Consider the following 22,934-nt stretch of genomic DNA (forward strand, 5'->3'; position numbering starts at 1 on the left):
ACAAGATTTTTTTATTGGCAATAATTGTCATAGTATCTGGATTTATATTTTTTCTTCTTCTTGTTATTATTATTGTTATTATTATTACTATTATATATTTTTTCTTATTATAATGAGGCACTGTAAATACTGCCTTGGTGTGGCGGAAACGCTGCAAAACAACGGGTCCTCAGACCCGGAACCCTTTTCCACCAATTGCATCAGACACCGGAGCGGCTGTAGGAAACACATGCACGCTCCCCCCGAGTGCTAAGCTGACGTCTCATTCTCTTTCATTCAAAGGTAAAATTCTGTATGTGTGAATTGTTAATAACGTATACAATGTATAACGATTCCCGTTATAACCCAAAATGATTATACGTACTTCATGAAAGTATGTGGAGAAGTAGTTTATGTTTAGTTGTGTTAGTAACTGAGAAACTGCAACCCGCGACGACTCACTGCACTGCAACTTTTGAGGATTTAGCGTTGGCTGTTATAGCCAGCTGGGCATGCTGTGTCATGTTGTTGTATTTTATCAATAATACTCTCGTGTGTAACATGTATGCGTCGTCATTACTCGATTCCTCCGATACCTTTGACAGATCTCATAAAAATGACATTAGATCTCAGTCAGTTCTACGTGTACTTGTTGTTGACACTGTTTACCTAGCCACTTAACCGGTCACTGTGTTATTTCCACCAGGGATGGCCTCTCTCTATGTGTCCCCCCACCCTGACGACTTCAGGAGTCTACAGGCTCTGATCGCGGCGGAGTTCTGCTCCTCTTCACGCCCCCGTGCCGTCACAGAGCAGCCCCCGGCCGCCCTAAACGCCCGCTCCAGGCCCACCTTGGTGCTGGGGGCCGGGGTGGACTCTGTGCTCTCTGGGTCCAGCGCCGTGTCCTGGTACCTAGCCTCTCAGGGGAAGAGGGTTGGTCTGGACGAGAAGCAGCAGAGCCAGGTTTGGCAGTGGCTCAGCTTCGCAGACAATGAGCTCACCCCAGTGTCCTGTGCTGTGGTCTTCCCGCTGTTGGGGGTCACCGCTCCGGATAAGAAGGTGAGACGAGTATACCCCCAAGATCTCTTTATATATACTCCTTGATCCCATTCATTGATGTCCCCATCATAAAATCTATCTGGATCCATTTTGAAATCCACGAAAGACAGTTCCATCATGTCACCCTTTTGCTCTTAACACTTTTGACTTCAAACATGGCTGGTCCCTGCTCCCTAGCAGAGAGCAGCCATGTTTGAAGTCCAGAGTTGTTCTACTCCATTGACTAAAGCATTGTCCTCCAGCTGCAGCAGAGTTCCCGGACGGAGCTGCTGCGTGTGCTGAAGGTTCTGGACAAGGCCCTGGAGCCCAGGACCTTCCTGGTGGGGGAGAGCTTGACGCTGGCAGACATCGCTGTCACGGCCGCCCTCTTGCTGCCCTACAAATACGTGAGTGGCGTTGGTTAAGCCGTGCCAATGATTCACCCGGCCTGGAGGAGTTATCCGTTGGCTCATCATCTGTGAATGATTGCTTGCTTGTTAGGCGCTGGAGCCGTCCGACAGAAAGGTTCTGAACAACGTGACCCGCTGGTTCCTGACCTGCATCAACCAGCCACAGTTCCTCCAGGTCCTGGGGGAGTTCAGCCTTTGTGAGAAGATGGTTCCTGTCACTCCCACGACCAATGCACCTGCTAAGAGTAATGCACCTACCAAGACCAGCGCTGCCGCCGTCTGCCCGCAGGCGACGAAGGCTACTGCTGCTCCTAAGGCGACAAAGGCTGCTTCTGCTCCTCAGGAGGCCGGTGATGTTAAAGATGATGCTGCTGCTAATGGTAAGGGCTGGCTTCCCTCTTGATGCCGTTTCCTATATATGCTGGGATCACTGTGTAATCAGGACCCATTGATCTTTGATCATTCAGGACCACCGAAGACAGAGGCCCAGCTAAAGAAGGAGGCAAAGAAGAAGGAAAAGTTGGACAAATTTCAGCAGAAGAAGGACATGGAAGAGAAGAAGAAGAAGCTGCCAACAACAGAGGTAACGACCTCAGGCCAATATGAGCATGTGACTGTGTAATTACTACAAGGTTCCTATACCTCTAGCAGCATGGTGCTCTGCCTTTAGCTCTAGAGACCTGGAGGCATTGAGGAATTCCAGATATGAGCTACAGAAAGCCATCAGAGGTGCCCAAAGAGCCTACAGGGACAAGTGTCCAACTACCACAGCGCTGACCCCAGACGCATGTGGTGTGGCTTAGGTTCCGTCACCGACTACAAAGGGAGGAATTGCGGTGATGTCCAGCCCACTGCCTTTTTTCCCAACCAGCTCAATAACCTCTCAGCACACTCTAAGGGGAGCAACACCATCCCTTCTGTGAAGCTAGCTGAAGACCACGGACCGCCACACTCAGTACAGCCGAGGGACCTTCTTTGAGAAGGTTAAACCCACGGATGTCACCAGGGCCACATGGTAGTCCAGGCCTTTTCCTCAGAGAGTGCACCCTCCAGTTAGCGGGGGTATTCACATCTATATTAAACCTCTCTCTGAACCTTGTCTGCAGTCCCCACACGCTTCAAACTGACCCCCATTGTCTCCATACCAAAGACTGATGACCTGTAGCAATGACATCCATCATCATGAAGTCCTTTCCTTACACCTTAGACCCCCTCAATTTGCAAACTGCCCCAACTAGATCTGAGGACGACACCATCGCCCAGGCAGTACACACTGCCCTCTCCCACCACGTACGTGAGGATATTGAGCATAGACGACAGCTCGGCATTCAACACAATTGTGCCTGCCAAGCTCATAAAAAAGGAGCAGACCCATTAATAGTGTTATGAGCGGCTCTCGTGTTTTTCCTAAGTCGACACTTCTGTGATAAATGTCATGTATAGTAATTAATGACCAAGTTGAGTAAACATAATGGCATGGTCGTTTGTTTAGGTGGGCTAACACTCGCTTTCCTTATTCTTCCCTTCAGAAAAAGGCCAAACCAGAGAAGAAGGAGATTGGAGTGATAGCGTACAACACCCCTACCCCAGCCGGGGAAAAGAAAGGTGATCCGTTAATCCTAAGTGTCTATTTTTGTCTTCTCTTTCTTTTGAGCTTTCATTTTCGCTGATTAATTATCAGTGAAAGTGCAGGATACGTGCATTCGTGTGTGTGTGTGTGTGTGTGTGTGTGTGTCCTGACGACTCCATCTCCCCCACCAGATGTGGTCAGCCCTCTGCCCGACGCCTACAGCCCCCAGTACGTGGAGGCGGCCTGGTACCCCTGGTGGGAGAAGCAGGGTTTTTTCAAGCCAGAGTATGGGGTAAGATGTTGCTCAACTGTCCCTGTGTTGACATACAAGTAGTAAAAGTGAAAGTAAAAGAGTTATTTTAGTTACATAGTCATGGGACTCTAGCCTGACAATGCCAGACCAATTTGCAAAGGCATTTTAGTCTGAAGCTTCTGTTCATTTCTCGATTTACAAGGGCCGTTATCAACGGGTGTCGACCAAAACAAATCAGAGCCACATAACTGGTGTCATATCAGCAGCAGCCATCTTGGTTGTTTATGAAAATGCCTCCATCGTGCTCCCATAGGGCCCTCCTCCATACACACATCGTATTAAACCCGCCCGTAGTAGATAAACAGTTGTGATTGGGATCGGCCCAACCTGACTAAGTCTGCCAGGCCGGAAGTATATGCCATAGCAAATAAAAATTACCTTGCAGATCTTTCTGTTGCTCGGGCAAATGGGACTCTACACGTGGAACAGCATGGAAGAATATCTGCTGTGCAATAAATACATTAAAACGATGACCATGACAAATGTAGGTTGTAGCGATACACCAGCAGAGAAAAAGACATGCACACGTACAAGAAAATCTGGTTCATAGTGGGATGGTGCCATATGATGTTCAACAGCCCAGAATGTTGGCAGGCTGTTCCCAATAGTCTCTGAAGTCCTGTCTACCTGTTGATACTTGTGTATAATCCATGAACTATTTAGTCATGATGCCTACAGTGAACCCCAGAGCGTACCCTAGAGCGATTCTTCTGAAAGTCAAACCACAACAGAGTAGAATAGACCGTTGTTCGCCCTGAGGGGGGGTTCGTCCTGCGCATGGGGGTCGGCAAACCGGAAAGTGAAACAAAACATTGAGGACACAAAAAGAAACGACAATCCCCTTGAAGGCTCAGTGTCTCTAAGCCCTGATGTCCTCCCCGCTGTGTGATCCTGTACATGTCACCCATGTGATGGGCAGCAGAGGAGTGAAAGGGAAACCCGTTGAAGGGACTGAGATCTGTGTCCTGGTTGTGCAGAGGAAGAGCATCGGGGAGCCCAACCCCCGGGGAGTGTTCATGATGTGCATCCCTCCGCCCAACGTGACGGGATCTCTCCACCTGGGCCACGCTCTGACCAACGCCATTCAGGACAGCCTCACCAGATGGTAACACACCTTTTACCTGAGAACAATGAAGTACCATGTGTTTTTACATTTGATCTTTCATTTAGTCAATCAAGTGTATTTATACAGCCCCTAATCACAATTGTAATGATTAAAGTCAGTCCGAAATTCAGGCACCCATCGAAGCCGCCCCTGCTTGTTTTGGTAGCGACGGGCGGTCAACAGGATGCCAACATGATAACTTTCACCGACGGTCGCTGTTCAGTCAGTAAATGACTGTTTCTGCAACATTAAGGGAAAGGATAACTTCTCATTTCTAAATGAGCCAAATAGTAAATGTAACACACTTTATCCAAATCAACGTTATTTGAACTTGACCTTGTATTTATCCAACGCATCTAAATGTAAAATCTATTTTGCATGAGTGACCTGGCCTTGATCAATACCGGGATTCACAGATTCTGCATTGGTGGACCCCAGTGGGGAATCAATCCGTAACCCCTGCCAGTGCTAATGCCTTGCTGCTCTAGTTGAGCCACATACTCTTTGAGCTAGGCATTACGTTCTGAACATGTGTTGGGGTCTGAGCCTTGTGTCTGAACATGGTTTATTTCTGGTGGTCTCCAGGCACCGGATGCGCGGTGAGACCACCCTGTGGAACCCGGGCTGCGACCACGCCGGCATCGCCACCCAGGTGGTGGTGGAGAAGAAGCTAAAGAGGGAGAGGGGCATGACCCGCCACGACCTGGGCCGGGAGGGCTTCATCGAGGAGGTCTGGAAGTGGAAGAACGAGTGAGTAGACAGAGTGGAGAACTTATTCTAGTAACTAAAACTCTTGGAGGATTGCTTTGTGGGACCATCCTGACCTCGCGAGTCCACATTCAATTTCTTTTGGATCCGTCTGGCCCTCAAGCCCGTTGAAAGACTCCAAAAGTACAGAAATGTAAGGAAGAAACGGCCCTCAGGATAGGGAGCCTCTTGTTCATGACAGTAAAGGAGCTGTCCAAACAATGACAGCGTCAAAGGAAAATGTATCAATCGTTGGAGCAATCAAAACAGTTTTGCATGAAATAGGCTGCATTAGCTTAAGTTTTAACACATTAAAGGGGTGATATTAAGCCTCAGACAATCTATAATGTAATCGTGATCGTTCATTAAAGATAACTCTTTCTTGAAAACAATCAATACACTCTTCTCATATGGTACATATTGTTCAAACAACCTCTCTAAGTCTGGAAAGTGCAGCTCTTAGTAATCTGTCACATGGCTCTTTTAATTCATCAAGGAAGGGCGACCGCATCTACCACCAGCTGAAGAAGCTGGGTTCCTCTCTGGACTGGGACCGAGCCTGCTTCACCATGGACACCGTAAGCATCTTACTGTGTGTTTGAGACTTAAAGGGGTATTTCGAATTTTAGACATAGGGCCTGATTACCAAGTTAGCCTTGCCGTCTTTATCATTGGAGACAGTTTTCAACACATTTCATTCAGTCCTTCTAGTTGCAGAGTTTGATCGTGCAAGGCTAGCGCACAGCAACAGGCAATACTAGCCTGCTAATAAAACAGTCTTACCCACTCCATAGTACACCCGAGGCAAATCAACTATAACGCCAGACGGTCGATGTAAATGTCTGTGTTGATAGAGTAATGTTAGAAATAAAACCAACCTTGCATTGCATTGAATTTTGAGGGACTTGCTGTCTCTCAGCAGCAGTGTTATATTCCTGGTAGTAGGCTACGGCAGCGGCGGACTGATACCTAGGTTAAATTCCGCTGCTGCTGAGAAAGTAGTCCCTCAAAATGCGATGATTCATGCGATGCGAGGTTAGTTTTATTCCTAACATTATTCTATCAACACAGACATTTACATATACAGTCTGGCGTTATAATTGATTTACCTCGGGTGTACTGTGGAATGGGTAAGACTAGTAGCAGGCTAGTATTGCCCGTTGCCGTGCGCTAGCCTAGCACGAGCGAACTCTGCAACTAGAAGGACTGAATGAAATGTGTTGAAAACTGTCTCCAATGATAAAGAAAACCAAGGCTAACTTGGGAATCAGGCCCTATGTCCAAAATTCCGAACTACCCCTTTAAAGCCTGGCCCTGTAGGAACGTCCGCCTCACAACACACTGTTCCTGTGATCCATCTCTACAGAAACTGTCCTACGCGGTGCAGGAGGCCTTCATCCGTATGCACGAGGAAGGCGTGATCTACAGGAGCAAGAGGCTCGTCAACTGGTCGTGCACGCTCAACTCGGCCATCTCCGACATCGAGGTGGGGGACAGGGATGGGTTGAACATGGTGTATTGAGCCCCTTTCACAGGAAAGGCCTTCGATTCAATTCACATTTCTTCTTCCCTCTAAGGGCCATTTACCACGGCGGTTAATTCAACCGCAAGAAAGGAAGACCACTTACAGTTCATCCACATCTATCATTTTTCATTTTAGAATCCAAAAGTGCAAGAAAGAACTATATGACTCAGTTTTGTAAACAGTTTTAAACCAAATAGGATTAGCCTGACGGTGCTGAGACCAGTGCGGCGGTACTGGGTACATCCTGACAGCGATGGGTGCGTTTCAGGTGGATAAGAAGGAGCTGACGGGCCGGACGCTGCTGCCCGTGCCTGGCTACAAGGACAAGGTGGAGTTCGGAGTGATGGCCTGCTTCGCCTACAAGGTGGACGGCTCTGGTGAGCGAGGGCACACTTCCTCAGAGCAGCACTCGACCAAACCAGTGGCTGACACCAAATAGACCCTTTCACTGAGGCCTCGTCGTAGGACCCACACTGGTGTTGTTCATAATACACATTTTGAATTTTTAACAGGCCACTCAAGTGAAGATGGGTCTAGGGAACGTGACCTGGTACATTACAGCAGCAGACCCTTTGTTAGTGTTATGAGCGATACCTTGGTTTGTCCTAAGATGACCCCTCTGAAAAGACTGTTCTGCACTTGTTTAGTTTCTCTCTATACTGTAACTATAAACACAATCCCAGTCAATATCTTAGATTTTATCTGTAGTTTATATACTGTCGATCATGTTCTGTATAGTACAGTCAGCACCCCTTCTGTAAATAATGTTTACGATTTGCATTTGAAATTCATTTCTACCACAAACGCATATTGTGTGTATGTTTATTTTCTTCTGCACCCTAATATATTATGTGTATATTTTTCTTATTTCTGACATGCAAGCCTACCTCTGCTGCCTGTGACACATGATGTTCCTGTCTGGGAAGGATACACCGAGTAACCCTGTCTTCCCCCAGATGAGGAGGTGGTCGTGGCCACCACGCGTCTGGAGACCATGCTTGGGGACTCTGCGGTGGCCGTCCACCCCCAGGACCCCCGCTACCAACATCTCCGGGGGAGGTCCGTGCTGCACCCCTTCTGCGACCGCAAGATGCCCGTCGTCTTTGATGACTTTGTGGACATGAACTTTGGAACAGGTGGGCAGGGACGTCAATGCATGGTACAGTCTGACCAGCTTTATAGAATAAGGTCATTGGAAACCCGGCAGGATATGGACTCTCTCTGCAATGCTCTTTGGTTTCTATCCTGGCCTTTCAAGTTTATTTTTGTTGAAGTATTGACAGTTGACAGTATTGACAAGAGTGTACATACATATGCATAAACCCACCGTAGACCTTTCAAAAGACCAGAACCACCCTCTCTGAAATCTGAAGTTCTGAAATGGAACTCTTTTTGTAACAAAATAAGTTGATGGTTTGGTCGTGATATGAACCAATGCATTATTTCGGCTCGGAAACACCATCATAATCATCTTCTTCTTCTGGAGTATGTCTTCTGGAAGACAGCCTCTACGCGGTCTCCATGCTCCTCAGCCAAGCAAATGTCTTCACAACGACCACAGCACTAGCGTTAGCGCTACTTCAGCTCAGCGTCGAAGGCCTCACCATCGCCAACACCGACATCCTCGAACAAATAGCCAGCAAAAACAATGTGATGGTGCTTCTACTGCAGGACAGCCATGCTGAAAACAAGAACATCCTGATGGTCCTTGGGTATACCCACGGCCGGATACATTGCCAATAAACCCCATGGCATGGCTACGTTTGTCAGCTATAGGAATATCCCCGGAAAGGGCAGAACAATAATCATCAATGGACGAGACTCCACAGACACTTTATGTGGTGCATTCAATGGCTCCATCTTAGTGTCTTTAGACAGATATCTGCTTATGAATGCAGTGTCTTTAAGGAAGTGACATGATTTGGGGATCGGAGAAGCGTAACAGTCTGGTTAATGTTGGTAGTCTTAGTAGTACGGCCCATTACCCTTTTGAGCAGGCTTTGGTTGCATCTGGGTAAACCTTCTGTATGGAGAGCACAAGAGGCAGAACACATTGCTCTGATGGAGAAACTGTATTTTGGGTGGAGCCCTGTGGTTGGTGAACTGGTTTGAACCACGTGTCTCACTGTGGCCTCTGTTCTGTCCCCAGGTGCTGTGAAGATCACCCCTGCCCATGATCACAACGACTACGAGGTGGGAGAGAGACACAAGCTGGAATTCCTCAACATCCTGGATGAGAACGGCCTGCTCATCAACGTGCCCGCTCCCTTCCTGGTACGTCTTCTCTCTAGTGCGTCTGTGTGCATATTTGAAATGGGGATGCAAGAAGTACCAACCATAATCGCTACACGGTCTAAATCACAGCTGTACTTGTTGTTTGTTTTTTTATTATCTTTTTGCACCAATGTGGGCAAAAAGGGCCAATGGAGTTGAGCTTCTTTCAGTGATCTGTATATGAGTGTTACATCCACACCAGAGCTCCACTGGCCACGCAGTCTTCTGACCTGCTCCTTACACTTATTAACAGCGATTTCAATGTTTAATTTATTGGGCAAGTGTTGAAACGAGAGATGTATTCAGTTGAATTCTGTTTAAATTAGGCTATTGTTCCAGGGCAGGGTACTTTGTGATTCACCAATTGTGTAGAAATATTGAAAGATGGATGGCTCGTTAGAGGAGTGCTGCTGCCCGATCGACTCCTGGGCAGGTTTACACCGTTGGACACACAGGACTCTTGTCTTTAGTTCACTGAGTCACATCGCTGTATTTCAGAGCATGGATATCCCATATCTTTCTAACCTTAAAATAGTGAATTTCAAACTGCATATGCTGCTATTGAGATGTGAGATATGTTTTTATGCGTCACAACAGTAGCATATGTTGCTAATGAATTTTTCAGTTTTGATGTCTGGACGGTCCTGGCTTTATTGTGTCTGTTAACCACTTAAAGTTGGTTAACAGACAGATTTTAGTCAATCAAACCATGAATGATGGTCACGGGCAAATGCCAACCGCCAAAATATGCATCAATATAATTTATTTTTGTTACTGCAATATTTAGGTACTGCCGGTAGAAGGCTAGGTAACATTTCGTCTGAATATCCCAGTGATAAAACGTATATGTAAGGCCGCTGGACACCGAGAGCGCTTCACATCAACGCTTCAGTAGCAGCAATCAGAATGACCAAATATGGGCTGTCGAAACAAACCGTCGTTCATTAATTTGGGGTATTCAAATGTTATTTAACTATTCCCGTAGCACTTTGACAGCAGGCAGTGAAATAAACGCACTATGAATGGACTTCTTTCTTTTTCTTTCCAATGAATATTGCGATATTCGTTTGGAAACCAAACGAAGCCTGAAATGATGTACTTTGGCCAGCCATAAAAAGGACTCCACAAGGAGTATCTGTTCCAATGCCCTTGAAATCGTTTATGATTTTCTTGACGAGAACCCTCTTCTTCGAGTCCTGACCCGGTACTCTACTTGGTTCTTTGCCCTCCAGGGAATGAAGCGTTTTGAGGCCAGGAAGGCCGTGCTGCAGGCCCTTAAGGACAGGGGGCTCTTCAAGGAGATCAAGGACCACCCCATGGTGGTACCAGTCTGCAGGTAATGTGTGTGTGTGTGTGTGCGTGTGCGTGTGCGTGTGTGTGCGTGTGCGCGTGCGTGTGTGTGCATGTGCGCGTGCGTGCATGCATGCGTGTGGTGTGGTGTGGTACATTCTGAATCAAAGAAATACAAGGGTTTTATGTGTGAGGTCTACTGGGCAGGAGAGTCTAGTAGTTAGTGTCACTCCATACCGACCGGTTCAACATGTTTATCAAAGAGAAGGCCACCAAATTTTAATAAATAGCTGGCTAAAAGCCCTAGATGGTACTACATCGAGTATAGCCTGAGCACCGCTGCAGTAAGTGCACCCTGAGTGAGGAATGCGAGCACTCGCTCTAAGATAATTCACACTTGCTGAGCTGATTGATTTGAATGAACTTCACAGTGGGGAAAACACAGAATATGGCATTTTCAAGGTAATGAATACAGTTAAACATGCAACTGCCAAAATGATATTTACTTCTAGCAATTAATCCACTATTTAAATACTGCGGTAATTACTGTCTTGTTTGATGAATCTCTCTCTGTTTATGGCCTATCAGCAAGAGGCAGTTCTACTTTCATTCCACCAATTATCAAAAGGCTTTTTTCTTCATCTCTGAACTGGAGGTTGGAGGAAATTAGGGTTCACAGGAATACATTTGGAACCTGGCCTTTAGTGAAGGAAACCTTTTCAAGCTGTGCACACAATATTTGCGTCCCTGCACGCTATCTGCAGTGGAAAATACCATATTGCCTAGGATCTTGTATGGTAATTTAGACTTCATGGCCTTTTTGGGAATGGAAAGCTTGTAATACCAATCATAAATTACATTGCATAATGGGCGACATTCTAGCCTTTTGCCTCACTAAGGCGCAGCAAACACGGGCCCATGTAGGTACTGATCCGTCCCTGTGGAAAACATCAATCAGTCCCCTTTCCCCATTTCTCATGCATCCCTTCTACCATTGATAGCAGGCCCGTTTCCCTCACCTCACTGGTGGTTTAATCTTCTGAGTAGATGATCAAAATTCTAATTATCTATTCACGTAAGCTGGTCCTGGAGCCCTTAAACGTGCGTATCGCTCTGCAGTTGGGACAGACGACGGTAGTGCTTTTAAACTCTACACATGCACCTGGAGGGTTGTGAAACACATACGAGAGTCCTTTGCTTATTTTTGTTCTTCATTTAATAAAATCCACTCCTAAATCCTGTCTGACAGAGCAGCTTTGATTGCACTCAGAACTTCTCCCATGGTCTTTGGATTTCCTAAAGGGCAGATCTCAAAGGGTATACGTAAGCAACACTGTCAGAGATGTGGTTTACCTCTACTGGCACACCACAGGGCTGTGCTGTGGCCATTGCTATATATTTTATACACAGACTGATGCCGCAGCAGGTACCCTGGACCCTGTGATTAAGTTTAAGTTGAACACTGCTGTGGTCAGATTATTGAAGCAGGATCAAGTCGAGCGTGGTCCAGTTCCAAAGGACTTTGTCGACTGGTGTAAGGCTCACATCCAAGACCAAAGAACTGATCCTAGATTTGAAACGGGATCCTTTACCGCACACTCTATAGGATCGGAGGAGAGGAGGGTGAGGGGGTGATGGAGTATGAGGGTCTTGGTCTTCTAATGGATCATAAACTCTCCTGTGCTGATGCTCTATTTAAGAAGAGCTTATTTGATTTGTAAATGTCTATTTTAAAGTCTTTCATTGAGAGCATCCTTTGATGTTGTATGAGACTAAAAATTGTGAAGACCTGTGTTGAAATCCTGGGGGATAAGCAGGCTGACCTGCACCGCCTGTACCTGACCAGGCTGATGGTGAAGGCGGAAAAGGTCTCCAGGATACACCCATCAACTCTCAATGGAGCTCCAGCCCCTCCCTTCTAGTTGGAGGTGTAGATTCCCCTAAGATCAGAACCAACCGAGCAAAATTTTTTATTTAATCCCCTGGTAATTACTCATTAAACAAGATGCCGTAGCCATGGAGAGTCTGGGGAATGACATGGACTATCGGTCTGGGATGTGGATTATGGATGGATATCCCCGAATCTATGGATTAGGGGATTTGGAGTATAGACAAGGGGATCTTAAATAATATGGGCTTGCAGGAGTGGATTCCATGGCCTATCGGAAGCGGAATACACAGGGGATGCGCAGTACGCTCGATATACATTTTCTATCACAATTGTTGGAACACAGCTATTGAGTGCACTTTAAATGCCTGCCTGGCCTGTGTTGTTATTTAAGATGGATGCTATGCACGGCCCTGCTGAATGAACAACTGGAGGCTGAAATAACGCTGTGGTGTGCTTCGTGTCTTAAGCACTGGCCAAATAATAATTTTGTCCCAGATGCTGTATTTGTATCTTTGACTCTGTTCGCTGTTCACTTGTTTAATGTGTACCGGTCGTGTACTCGTTAACATGCTAGTAGGACCATGTGTCTGCCAAGACTCCTGACAAAATCCAACACGGAGCTGACTACCTCCGATCAGAGGACCATACCGTGATATTTATATTTGCAAATTCCACTGCCTATACTAGGAGTGGAAAATTGGTCTGGAATCGACGTAAGAATAATTGTACTTTCTGGCCCAATATAAATATATGACCACTTGCCATTATTAGGTATTCTCAGAGTATCTGTGGATACCTTTTTGTTATTACAGGAACTATTAATAATTAACGTTATTCTTGCTGTGGTTATTGGCAGTAAAGAATTACCATGAATTATTATTCATTTTCACTGTCGTACTGTGTAGCAGCCTGTTGAAATGGATGAAAAGTGGAGAATGAATGAATGAATGAATGAATGAATGAATGAATTAAGGAAAGAACAAGATGAGTTGAATAGGGACGGTGTTGAAACCGAAGCCCTCCAACTGTTCCTCCATCCCCTGGTGTTCTGGGTGAGGCCTCCTTACCCCATGCTGGTTTGTCCCCTGGACAGCCGCTCCAAGGACATCGTGGAGCCCCTGCTGAAACCCCAGTGGTACGTGAGCTGTGCGGAGATGGGCAAGGACGCGGCGGACGCCGTTCGGAACGGACAGCTGAAGATCATCCCCGACCACCACCTCAAGACCTGGTTCAACTGGCTGGACAACATCAGGTGAGCCCAGGACTGCATGGAGCTTTAATAAAAGATTTAATAGTACACTGTGAAAGACTCTGGGAGTGTGTCGAGGGGAGAGTGCTCTGTTAATATTTAGAAGTATAAACTTGTCCTTGCCCAGTTGGTGTAAAGTTGAGTCTAACCAGCCCAAAAATGTGTGGTGTTTGTCTCGTTAACATTAAGCTAGATTTACTTTCATGAGCTTCTGAATAAATGCAAAGTGAGCCAGTTGTTTATTTATTTTTTTAAGAGACATATATTCTATCACAACTCTCAACTACTTGTGGTCACAAGTTGGTAGAACATGGTCCCATTCTACCTTTTAGACAGCTCTGAAGTTCTCCTATTGATCCAACATGTCTCCTGCATCTCCTTGTCCCCTACAGGGACTGGTGCATCTCCCGCCAGCTGTGGTGGGGCCACCGCATCCCTGCCTACTTTGTCACCGTGGACGACCCCTCCGTCAAACCAGGACAGGTGATTCCACTCCTCTCAGCATATTTAGAGTCATTGTATCCACTTATCCTTGACAGGGAGGCTCATCAAAAACATTCATTTAATCATCAGTGAACATTTATGGATATACATTTTGTAGGAACATTCAGTATCTACAAAGAATATCAATCCTTTCTAATAATACCAACAGCAAACCTGGAACCGGAGCAGCTTTGGGAGTGGGCAGATAAACGCTTTACCAAATGGATAACCATCTCACCGTCTCGGGCTATATTTCTTATGTCTTGGTCTGTATCCTTCTTAGGACATGGATGGACATTACTGGGTGAGTGGGAGGACAGAAGAGGAGGCCATGGAAAAGGCCACGAAACGCTTCAACGTGACCGCCGACAAAATCCATCTGAGGCAGGGTAAGGCATTGTCTTGAATGAAGTGTTATTCTATCCACAGCAGCCGGATAGTGCCGGGGCCGGGCGGGGTCCCCTCCGGACCACCCGCTCACCAATAAAGCTAATTCAGTCTTCCAAAGTCTCTTTAGATAAAAGCTTGTTGTAAGATACCATTCTGACTGATCGGAGTGGTTCTCTCTGTGCTGCAGACGAGGATGTGCTCGACACCTGGTTCTCCTCCGGTATCTTCCCCTTCTCCATCTTTGGATGGCCCAACGAAGTAAGAGAGGAGCCATCCGTCGTCTGATCATTGATTGACACATTATGCTGATCACCGACATTAAATAGATCATCATCCTTTTTGAATATCCAATAGTTGTTTTAATATCCCAGATGAAAAGTCCTTCATGGTAAACTACTGCAAACATCTTTCAGATGTAAAGTGATCCACATGAAGTTGCTCTCCTATTTAACTGGGTTGAGTGATGACTTGATATCAGCCGTGGCATTTGAAACTACTAATGGTGCACTCAAGTAAACAAAAGAAAACAAATGTCATTTCATGCTTATTGCTGATCAATTCATCAGTCTGATCCCCCCCCTTCCCGCCTTATTTTATAGGTTTTGTTATGATGTTGACGGCATGGCTCTTTTGAAAGGGATCCTAAATCTGATGTTTAGTCATTAAGCAGACACAATTAACCAAAGCTAGGCGGAGGATAATAAACGCACACAATTGGTGTAACTGCTAGTCTGCAACTAAACTGGTAAAGTACAAATATATGTATCTGTACATTCATTGATATTCGTATATATCTACATGTTTACACTGTTTATAATTGCTTATAAAATGTGCTGTAAGTTTTTGCAAAGACAGCAGAAAAGAGAACACTATTTTGAAGCGTAAAAAAAACAAAAAACTGAAGAAAGAGATGACCTGATTAGTCTTAGAAATTAGCATGAGGTGTTTGAAAATCTCCCACAGAGGCACAGTCGACTCAAAATGGATATTATCACAGAGCATTCCACTTACTCCACTTAAATCTGGCCAAACGCACCTTTTTCATGAAGGAAAAAAGAAAAGTATGTATGAATGAATGTATTGAAGTGTGTGCATATACATTCTTCAATAAATGTGTGTTCTCTCCCTACAGACCCAGGACCTTAATGTGTTCTACCCCGGCACCCTGCTGGAGACGGGCCATGACATCCTGTTCTTCTGGGTGGCCCGCATGGTCATGATGGGCCTCAAGCTCACCGGCAAGCTGCCCTTCAAGGAGGTACGCATGATGACGACGTAACACATGCAGCCGGGCGGCCTCTGATTGGCTGATCTCTGGTTGAGTGACATGGCTGTTCCCCTCCCCCTCCAGGTGTACCTGCACGCGGTGGTGAGGGACGCCCACGGCAGGAAGATGAGCAAGTCCCTCGGCAATGTCATCGACCCCCTGGACGTCATCACAGGGATCTCCCTGGAGGTGAGAGAGTGAGAAACTCAGTTAGTCTCCTTGGGAAAGGTGTGGGGGGGGTGGATTCGTGTTTAAGTGGCCTCCACAGACTTGTGCACTCCTGTTCCTCCTGAGGGTAAGGACCTTATGTAAGCTTTATTAGGCAGCTGCGCCCGCCTCCCCAACGCTTTATTGAGCCCATCAATCTGCCAGTCAGCCATAGCACGCGCTGGTCCTCACACAGAGCCGATTCGTCCTCTGGAGGGCGCTGAAGGACTGGTGTTATGGTGCTGATGCTACAGCTACCGTGTGTGTGTGTGTGTGTGTGTGTCGCACTCACATTTTTAATGACCAAAACCCTCATTAAAAAAAATGGGAGTCCCTGAAATCGACTCCCAAAAAAAAGTGATCACAAGGGAGAAAAAAATCTGACTACAAATAACTAATAATGAGGGTGACAAAAAAAAAATTCAAAGCCATTGCTTCTTCTCTCCTCCTTCTCTGTCATCTATCATCTGTCTCCCTCTGTCCCTCCCCAGGGGCTCCACGACCAGCTGAAGGACAGCAACCTGGATCCTCTGGAGGTGGAGAAAGCCAAGAACGGCCAAAAGTACGACTACCCCAGCGGCATCCCCGAGTGTGGCACAGACGCCCTGCGCTTCGCCCTCTGCGCCTACACCAGCCAAGGTGAGGACGCTCCACCTTGTTCCTCATCTGCCTGCCATCCGCCTTCGCAATTGCCTCTCCTGTTGTTATTGTTATTACGCCATTTATTATTAACAGCAGATGTGTGAGGTAAATGACAGATCTGTCTGGCACTTTCTCTCTCTCTCTCTCGCTCTCGCTCTCGCTCGCGCTTTTCATCTCCTCCCGACAGGCAGGGATATCAACCTGGATGTCAACCGTATCCTTGGTTACCGCCACTTCTGCAACAAACTGTGGAACGCTGTGAAGTTTGCCATGAAGACTCTCGGCGACAACTTTGTACCTTGGGAGAAAGCCCAGGTAAGAGCTGAGGGAAGCACTGAAGTGGATCCATCTCCTGCCACTTTCCTCTGAAGACCCGACCCCCGTTTTGCACTCCTTTTACACTCATCCGTGCTCGAGTGATAAGGCTTGTCCATCATGTGCTGACTGGTTGTGCCTCTGGACACAGCTGAGCGGGGAGGAGAGTGCGGTGGACCGCTGGATCCTGTCCCGGCTGGCGGCGGCGGTGGGCAGCTGCACCGCGGGCTTCCAGGCCTACGACTTCCCCGGCATCACAACGGCCATCTACTCCTTCTGGCTGTACGAGCTCTGTGACGTCTACCTGGTGAGGACCTGCGCGGGCTCGGGATCGTGCCGCGTTTAGATTCATTCATATTAAACAGTGAACACGTCATTACTTATTCATATTCGTTTCATTTAGCAGGCCTAAGTAGTTGTCGTCAACGGATACAGAGGACTTTAATGATCCCGGAGGACAGGCATATAAAATGTTCTTAATGGGCAGGCTGTGATAATACGTCTTCCTCGAGGATGCCTGCAGGAACACTGCAGACACTGGCCCTGTTTACACCATACTAAAACCGCCTCAGAATTTTTAATTTAATTTGTGTCTGGATAAAATATATTTTCAAATGAAAGGCACGAGCGCCTCAAACTGTTTACACACACACACACACACACACACACACACACACACACACACACACACACACACACACACACACACACACACACACACACACACACACACACACACACACACACACACACACACACACACACACACACACACACACACACACTGGCCGACCCCAAGAGCCTTAACACTGATCCTAACCACACCAAACCCCTTCCCGAAATAAACCCAGAAGACCAGCTCACTGCAGCCGATCCACGCTTGCATAAGACGCCTCACGACCCCCGCCTCCTCCTCTCTTCCCCTGCAGGAGAGCGTGAAGCCGGTGTTTGGTGATGCAGAGGCAGACGGCGCCGCCCAGCGTCGGGCGCTGGTGTGCAGGCAGACCCTGTACACCTGCCTGGAGGTGGGCCTGCGTCTGCTGGCCCCCATCATGCCCTTCGTCACCGAAGAGCTCTTCCAGAGGCTGCCCCGGCGACTCCCCCGGGACAGCCCCGCCAGCATCTCCGTGACGCCCTACCCCGAGACGGACGAGGTAGGGAGAGAATGGAGAGGCACCGGTTGGCTGGAAGTCCGATTTATTTGTTTATTTCTTTGTTGGATTAAAACTCCGGGGAGCAGTGGCGCTTCTCAAACAGGGGAAACATATTGCTTGCTCCTTAGCTGTGACGGATTGTTTTTTGCCAATCCTTTGAGTGTTCTGTGGAGCACATTGCTTCCCTGCCAGAGTGGGTAGTTCGCTGGCCTGAGTTGAGTTGTTGTGTCGTTGCGGTTGCAGTTCTGCTGGCAGAGTGACGAGGTGGACCGCCAGATGGAGTTTGTAATGACCGTCGTCAAGACCATTCGCTCCCTCAGGGCCGACTACAATCTGACCAGAACCCGCGCTGACTGTAAGCACGCACTCACATTCACACGTGTGCTCACTAGCACACACACACGCACGCACACACACACCCCTCTTTATATTAGATTTGCGATGCCTTCAAAGAGGAACTTAACCCACTTACACTTTTGTGTGCAAGTTAATATTTTATTGGATAATACTGGCCCTCAAAATTCATTATTTTTAAGTGACTGGTTTAATTATAATACTGTCCTAACAAAGGCACAAGGGGTTGGCCGCTGGCCTCCGTCTGTAAAACATTAACAATTAACCTTGCGATCGTTAAGCTCTGTTAATCCATCGCTGAAGTCGCTCTGATGGATAATGGACAGAAAAACACAAAGGTAGACCAGAAAGCAATGTTCAGTTGTTCCTACAGGAGTTAATATCTCCGAGTTTACTGGAGGATTAATGGTAAGGCAGTGGAAGGCACACTTTGCTTCAGCCCAGACAGCCCAGACAGGTCTGTCTGGGCTGAAGGCAGGGGGAGACTGTTGAGCCGGAGAGAGGCCAAGCATCTCTATGAAGGAGCTACATGGTTTAGCAGCTGTGAGTGGGAATGCAGTGGAGACGCTGAGACAGAGCTCTGCATAAAACTGGTCTCCCGGGAGGAGGGGGAGGAGGGGAGGATTAAAAGTGGGTCATTACACAAGTGGAACCATATTGAATCACTTCTGCGGTTTGGCAGTAAGCATGTGAGTGACCTTGCTTTTTGGGATGGGGGGGGAAGTGGATTCATGTGAGTAGCAGGATTCTTTGCTTCCACAATTTTTGGAAATAGGGTTAAGCCAGAAAACGTGTGATCTTGGAGTAATCATATTAATGTTACTGTCCTACAGATGGCACTAGAGTGTATTTGCCTCACGTAAACTAGTTTGGTTCTGTTCAGCCACATTCAGATAAGAAGGCAGGGAGATCAGCAAGGGAGCCGTAGACCCTGAAAGTTAACGTTGGTTATTAGGCTCAAACCCCCAAAGATCAAACTGCCCACAAAAAGTCAGATCGCAATTTCGCAATGCATATCTTTTAACACTTGAATCGTTATCATGAGATCCCTGGCGACTCCCGTATGGAAGTATCTGAGCTATTGAATTCTAAGCACTGAATATTTATGCATTGAAATAACGTATCTGGATCTTTTTGCCTCTGAATGTAACTCTTAAAATGTTCAATAAATAATTTTCAGCTTTATTTTTCAATGTAAAAAAATAAAAAATCTAATATTCAACGTTAAAAAAATCAATTTAGATATTTTCAACGTAAAAAAAACAACTCCAAAAAAAGCTTGTTGTGTTTAATTACGGTGATTGAGCATTTCCTATTATGGGCTACTGTGTAAAATGCTGTTTAGAATTAACGTTTGTATCAAGAAAGAAAGAACCAGCGAGATCTTATTCCCGCTCTCCTTGCTTGACCGCGATCTAGCATCTAGGATCGATTGCTCTTCCTTGGGTTCCCGGATGTTAACACTGAATTTCATGCATTGAATTTTGTAGGTGACTTTGGCATGTTGAATTTGGGGAGGTTGAAAATATTTAAGTTGAATTTTTGAACATTGAATATTTGATTTTAATTTTTTTATCATTGAAAAATAAAGTGACAATTATTTGTTTAAAATTTAAAGTGTTAAATTCGGAGGCAAAAAATCCAGATACGTTATTTCAGTGCATAAATATTCAGTGCTTAGAATTCAATGGCTTTTTATTTTCAAAATCTGATGGCACAGATTTACTTCCATACTCCCGTCCCTAACTGCTGTGATGTAACAGAGAGCTGAACCAGAGTCCGAGGTGTGGAGCGAGATGTAGGGGCATCCCTACGGGTGATTTATGGCGGCAGCTCTTTATCAGCAGACACTCTTTTTAAGGTAAAGAAGATCTTATGTTTCTTTTGGACATAAGTATATACTCCGGGCACAATGCAAAAACAACTTGGGATTGCTTCTAAAATGGTAAGTCTGCAGAAAAGGTATGTAATGGATATTATCAGATATCCGTTATTATCCAGACAAATCTGAGGTGGGAGTTGAACACTTTGGCAAGGCACTACATCCTGGAATGCACACAGGCGGGATTGTCAGTCCTATTTGTAACGGTTACGCGAGGCAAACAACACACATTATGTCTCCCATAAATGATGCATTACTTCTTGTATTACATCACGATTCAATTATAGTCACAGAATCTTTTAGAAGCTTTTAGAAGCTGAGATATTGTACATTTACAATGTGAATAAGGGAATGGACGCATTGGTTTCTTTGAATGGGATACCATAATACTCCATCCTTATTGACGCCGTATCAAGACATGATCTAATGTTCTCTGATGTTTAACCAGCACCATGGTTAGCTGCCCGCTGCGCGGCTGGGTTCTCTGGTTTCTAAGCTGACAGGCTAGGGGCGGTAGAGGTGTTGGATGACCAGCAGGGGGTGCTCATCCCTCCGGCCTTGGTATTCTCCCAAATGCCTCGGGACGGAGACGGGGGACTCTCTCCTGTCTGAGAGCACCCTCTGTCACCCTCAGAGGGTGTCAGAGGCATTAAACCAGGGTTCTGCCCTCTGTCACCCTCTGAGGCATTAAACCAGGGTCCTGCTTGTGTCCGCTTACTTTCATCTCGAGATGCAGAGTGGGATCGAGTGGCTCGGCAGAAGCACTTTATAAATGCAGTCGATTTTAAACCTGTCTTTCTCTGTGTTATCGTTCCCTCCCCCTCCCCCCAGGCTACCTCCAGTGCATAGACCCTGCGACGGCGTCCCTGGTGCAGAAGTACAGCCTGCAGATCCAGACCCTGTCCTCCTCCCAGGCGGTCCACGCCGTGCCCGCCGACCAGGCCGTACCCGAGGGCTGCGCCGTGGCCATCGCCTCGGACCGCTGCACCGTCAACCTGGCGCTCAAGGTGAGCAGCGGCGCCCTCCTCTCCCCAGGGGCACCCAGAAGGTGTTATTATGTAGCCCATGGGCTTGAGCAGCCTGCCTGTCCTGTTTGTGGCCGCTGCTAATTGGCAGTATTCAAGAGAAAATGGAAACGCCAAGAACGTTTTTGAGGGATATTTATCGCCAAGGTCGGGTGAATAAACTGCCTGCCTCAGGTGTCCATCCATGCACAAGGAACTTGTGCATGCAGACAGGAAGTGTGCAGCCTGTCCTGATTGATACTGGAGCTTTCCCAAACAGAGTGATGTCACAGGGAACACACAGCGCAATGAGCTCGCAGTCGGGGCCAGGAAAAAAAATTACAACATCAAATGAAGAGGTTAATTTTTGGGCAATCAGAACAAAAACGACTCAAATAAGTAGTCCTCCATTCATGTTGGGTGACTAACGCAGGACAATGTGGTGTCTGAGTCATCCTCTTTTCTGTGTGTTCCCGCTACCAGAGTCTCTATATCATGAATACTTCTTATATTACCTCTGCACTGAAGCTTCAAGGGAGACCTCCCTGGCAATAAGCCTGTGCAGCATCATTAACCTTATTCTCTCTGCCTTTCATTGAGGGGGCACAGGCATCCAATTCAAACACCCAGACTGTCATGCGATTGCACACCCTCTCCATCAAATCTTTAATCTCTCCTGTCTGGATGCTTCTGCATGGAATCGAGCCATGATCATTTTGTTGTGTATTAGATGGCGAGCAGTGACGATTAATATGAATTGGTACCGGATGCAGCGCTATAGATTTATGTCCCCTCTTATGTCCGCCCGGTGGCGTTCATTATGAGAGGTCTGCTGCATAACATATTTCATAGGCTGTTCACTTCCTGTGTTCTTCAAAGCGCTACATTAACTACTTTGTTATATAGCAGAGGCGTTTATCCTGTGTGTGTGTGTGTGTGTGTGTGTGTGTGTGTGTGTAAAAGCGGTTGTAGCATGGTGTAAACAGGGCCACGGTCTGCAATGTTCCTCTAGGCATCCTCGAGGAAGACTCATTACCACCGCCTCCCCATTAAGTACATTTTATATGCATGTCCTGCACCACATCTTGCTGGTATTTCTAAGAACGTGTGTGTTGACACAAAGTAGGTAGGGCATTAGGCTTCTTAATCGTGGATCCGTAGAAGGTGTAGGCTACCTTGGGGATCGATCCTCTTGCGCTGGAAGCTTAACGCCTTACCTAGTACTCCCTCTGTGATCTCCTCTTGGCCCTGAATATATCTGTGGTGTTTGGCGTCCCACTCCAGGGGCTCATCGACGTGGAGAAGGAGGTGGCAAAGCTCAGCACCAAGAAGGGAGAGCTGGAGAAACAGATGGAGAAGCTGAAGGAGAAGATGGCCAAGAACGACTACAAGGAGAAGGTTCCAGTCAAGGTCCAGGAGCAGGATGCTGAGAAGGTGAGGGAGGAGGATAAGGAATGAATTCTAGTGGGCCTTAGGAATTAATACATAAGGGAGTGAGTCAGGGCAGAAGGTGGGGGGGATGAATGGATCAAAGACTGACTTGATGAATAAAGGGATTGAATGGAATGAATGAAGGAAGGAGAATGAATGAAGTCTTTAATATTGTTCCTTTCCTGTTTTCTTCCCCCCCTGCAGCTGCGACAAAGCCAGGCTGAACTTGAGAAAGTGAAAGAAGCCACCGACAACTTTAAGAAAATGATGTAACTTCCACATTGTATGTTCTATAGAATCGGTTTTTGTGTTACATAAAGTGTCAGAGGGTGGTATGGTCTTATTAGTCTGCCGTTCTTCGAGGGCTGTGCGTAACTGATTTATTATCTTGTCTCCGTTATGCAGCAGAACCAA

General features: G+C 46.7%; 1 protein-coding gene across 1 annotated transcript; it reads left to right on the plus strand.

The window, feature by feature from the left end:
• Positions 1-212: 212 nt before the first annotated feature.
• On the plus strand, positions 213-22,852 carry vars1 (valyl-tRNA synthetase 1). Its single transcript, XM_079746718.1, has 29 exons — positions 213-282; positions 686-1,038; positions 1,281-1,424; positions 1,519-1,807; positions 1,895-2,010; positions 2,957-3,032; positions 3,189-3,289; positions 4,288-4,415; positions 5,001-5,165; positions 5,659-5,740; positions 6,529-6,648; positions 6,956-7,064; positions 7,644-7,823; positions 8,837-8,961; positions 10,194-10,297; positions 13,236-13,394; positions 13,784-13,874; positions 14,158-14,263; positions 14,452-14,522; positions 15,397-15,522; positions 15,616-15,720; positions 16,230-16,377; positions 16,568-16,695; positions 16,847-17,002; positions 17,625-17,849; positions 18,093-18,204; positions 20,917-21,092; positions 22,374-22,523; positions 22,725-22,852. The coding sequence occupies exons 2-29, from the start codon at positions 688-690 to the stop codon at positions 22,791-22,793; spliced, it is 3,912 nt and encodes a 1,303-aa protein (XP_079602844.1). The 5' UTR covers positions 213-282; positions 686-687; the 3' UTR covers positions 22,794-22,852.
• The last annotated feature ends 82 nt before the right edge of the window (positions 22,853-22,934 follow it).

Source organism: Pollachius pollachius (genome assembly GCF_949987615.1).
Source record: "Pollachius pollachius genome assembly, chromosome: 1".
NCBI classification, from domain to species: Eukaryota; Metazoa; Chordata; class Actinopteri; order Gadiformes; family Gadidae; genus Pollachius; species Pollachius pollachius.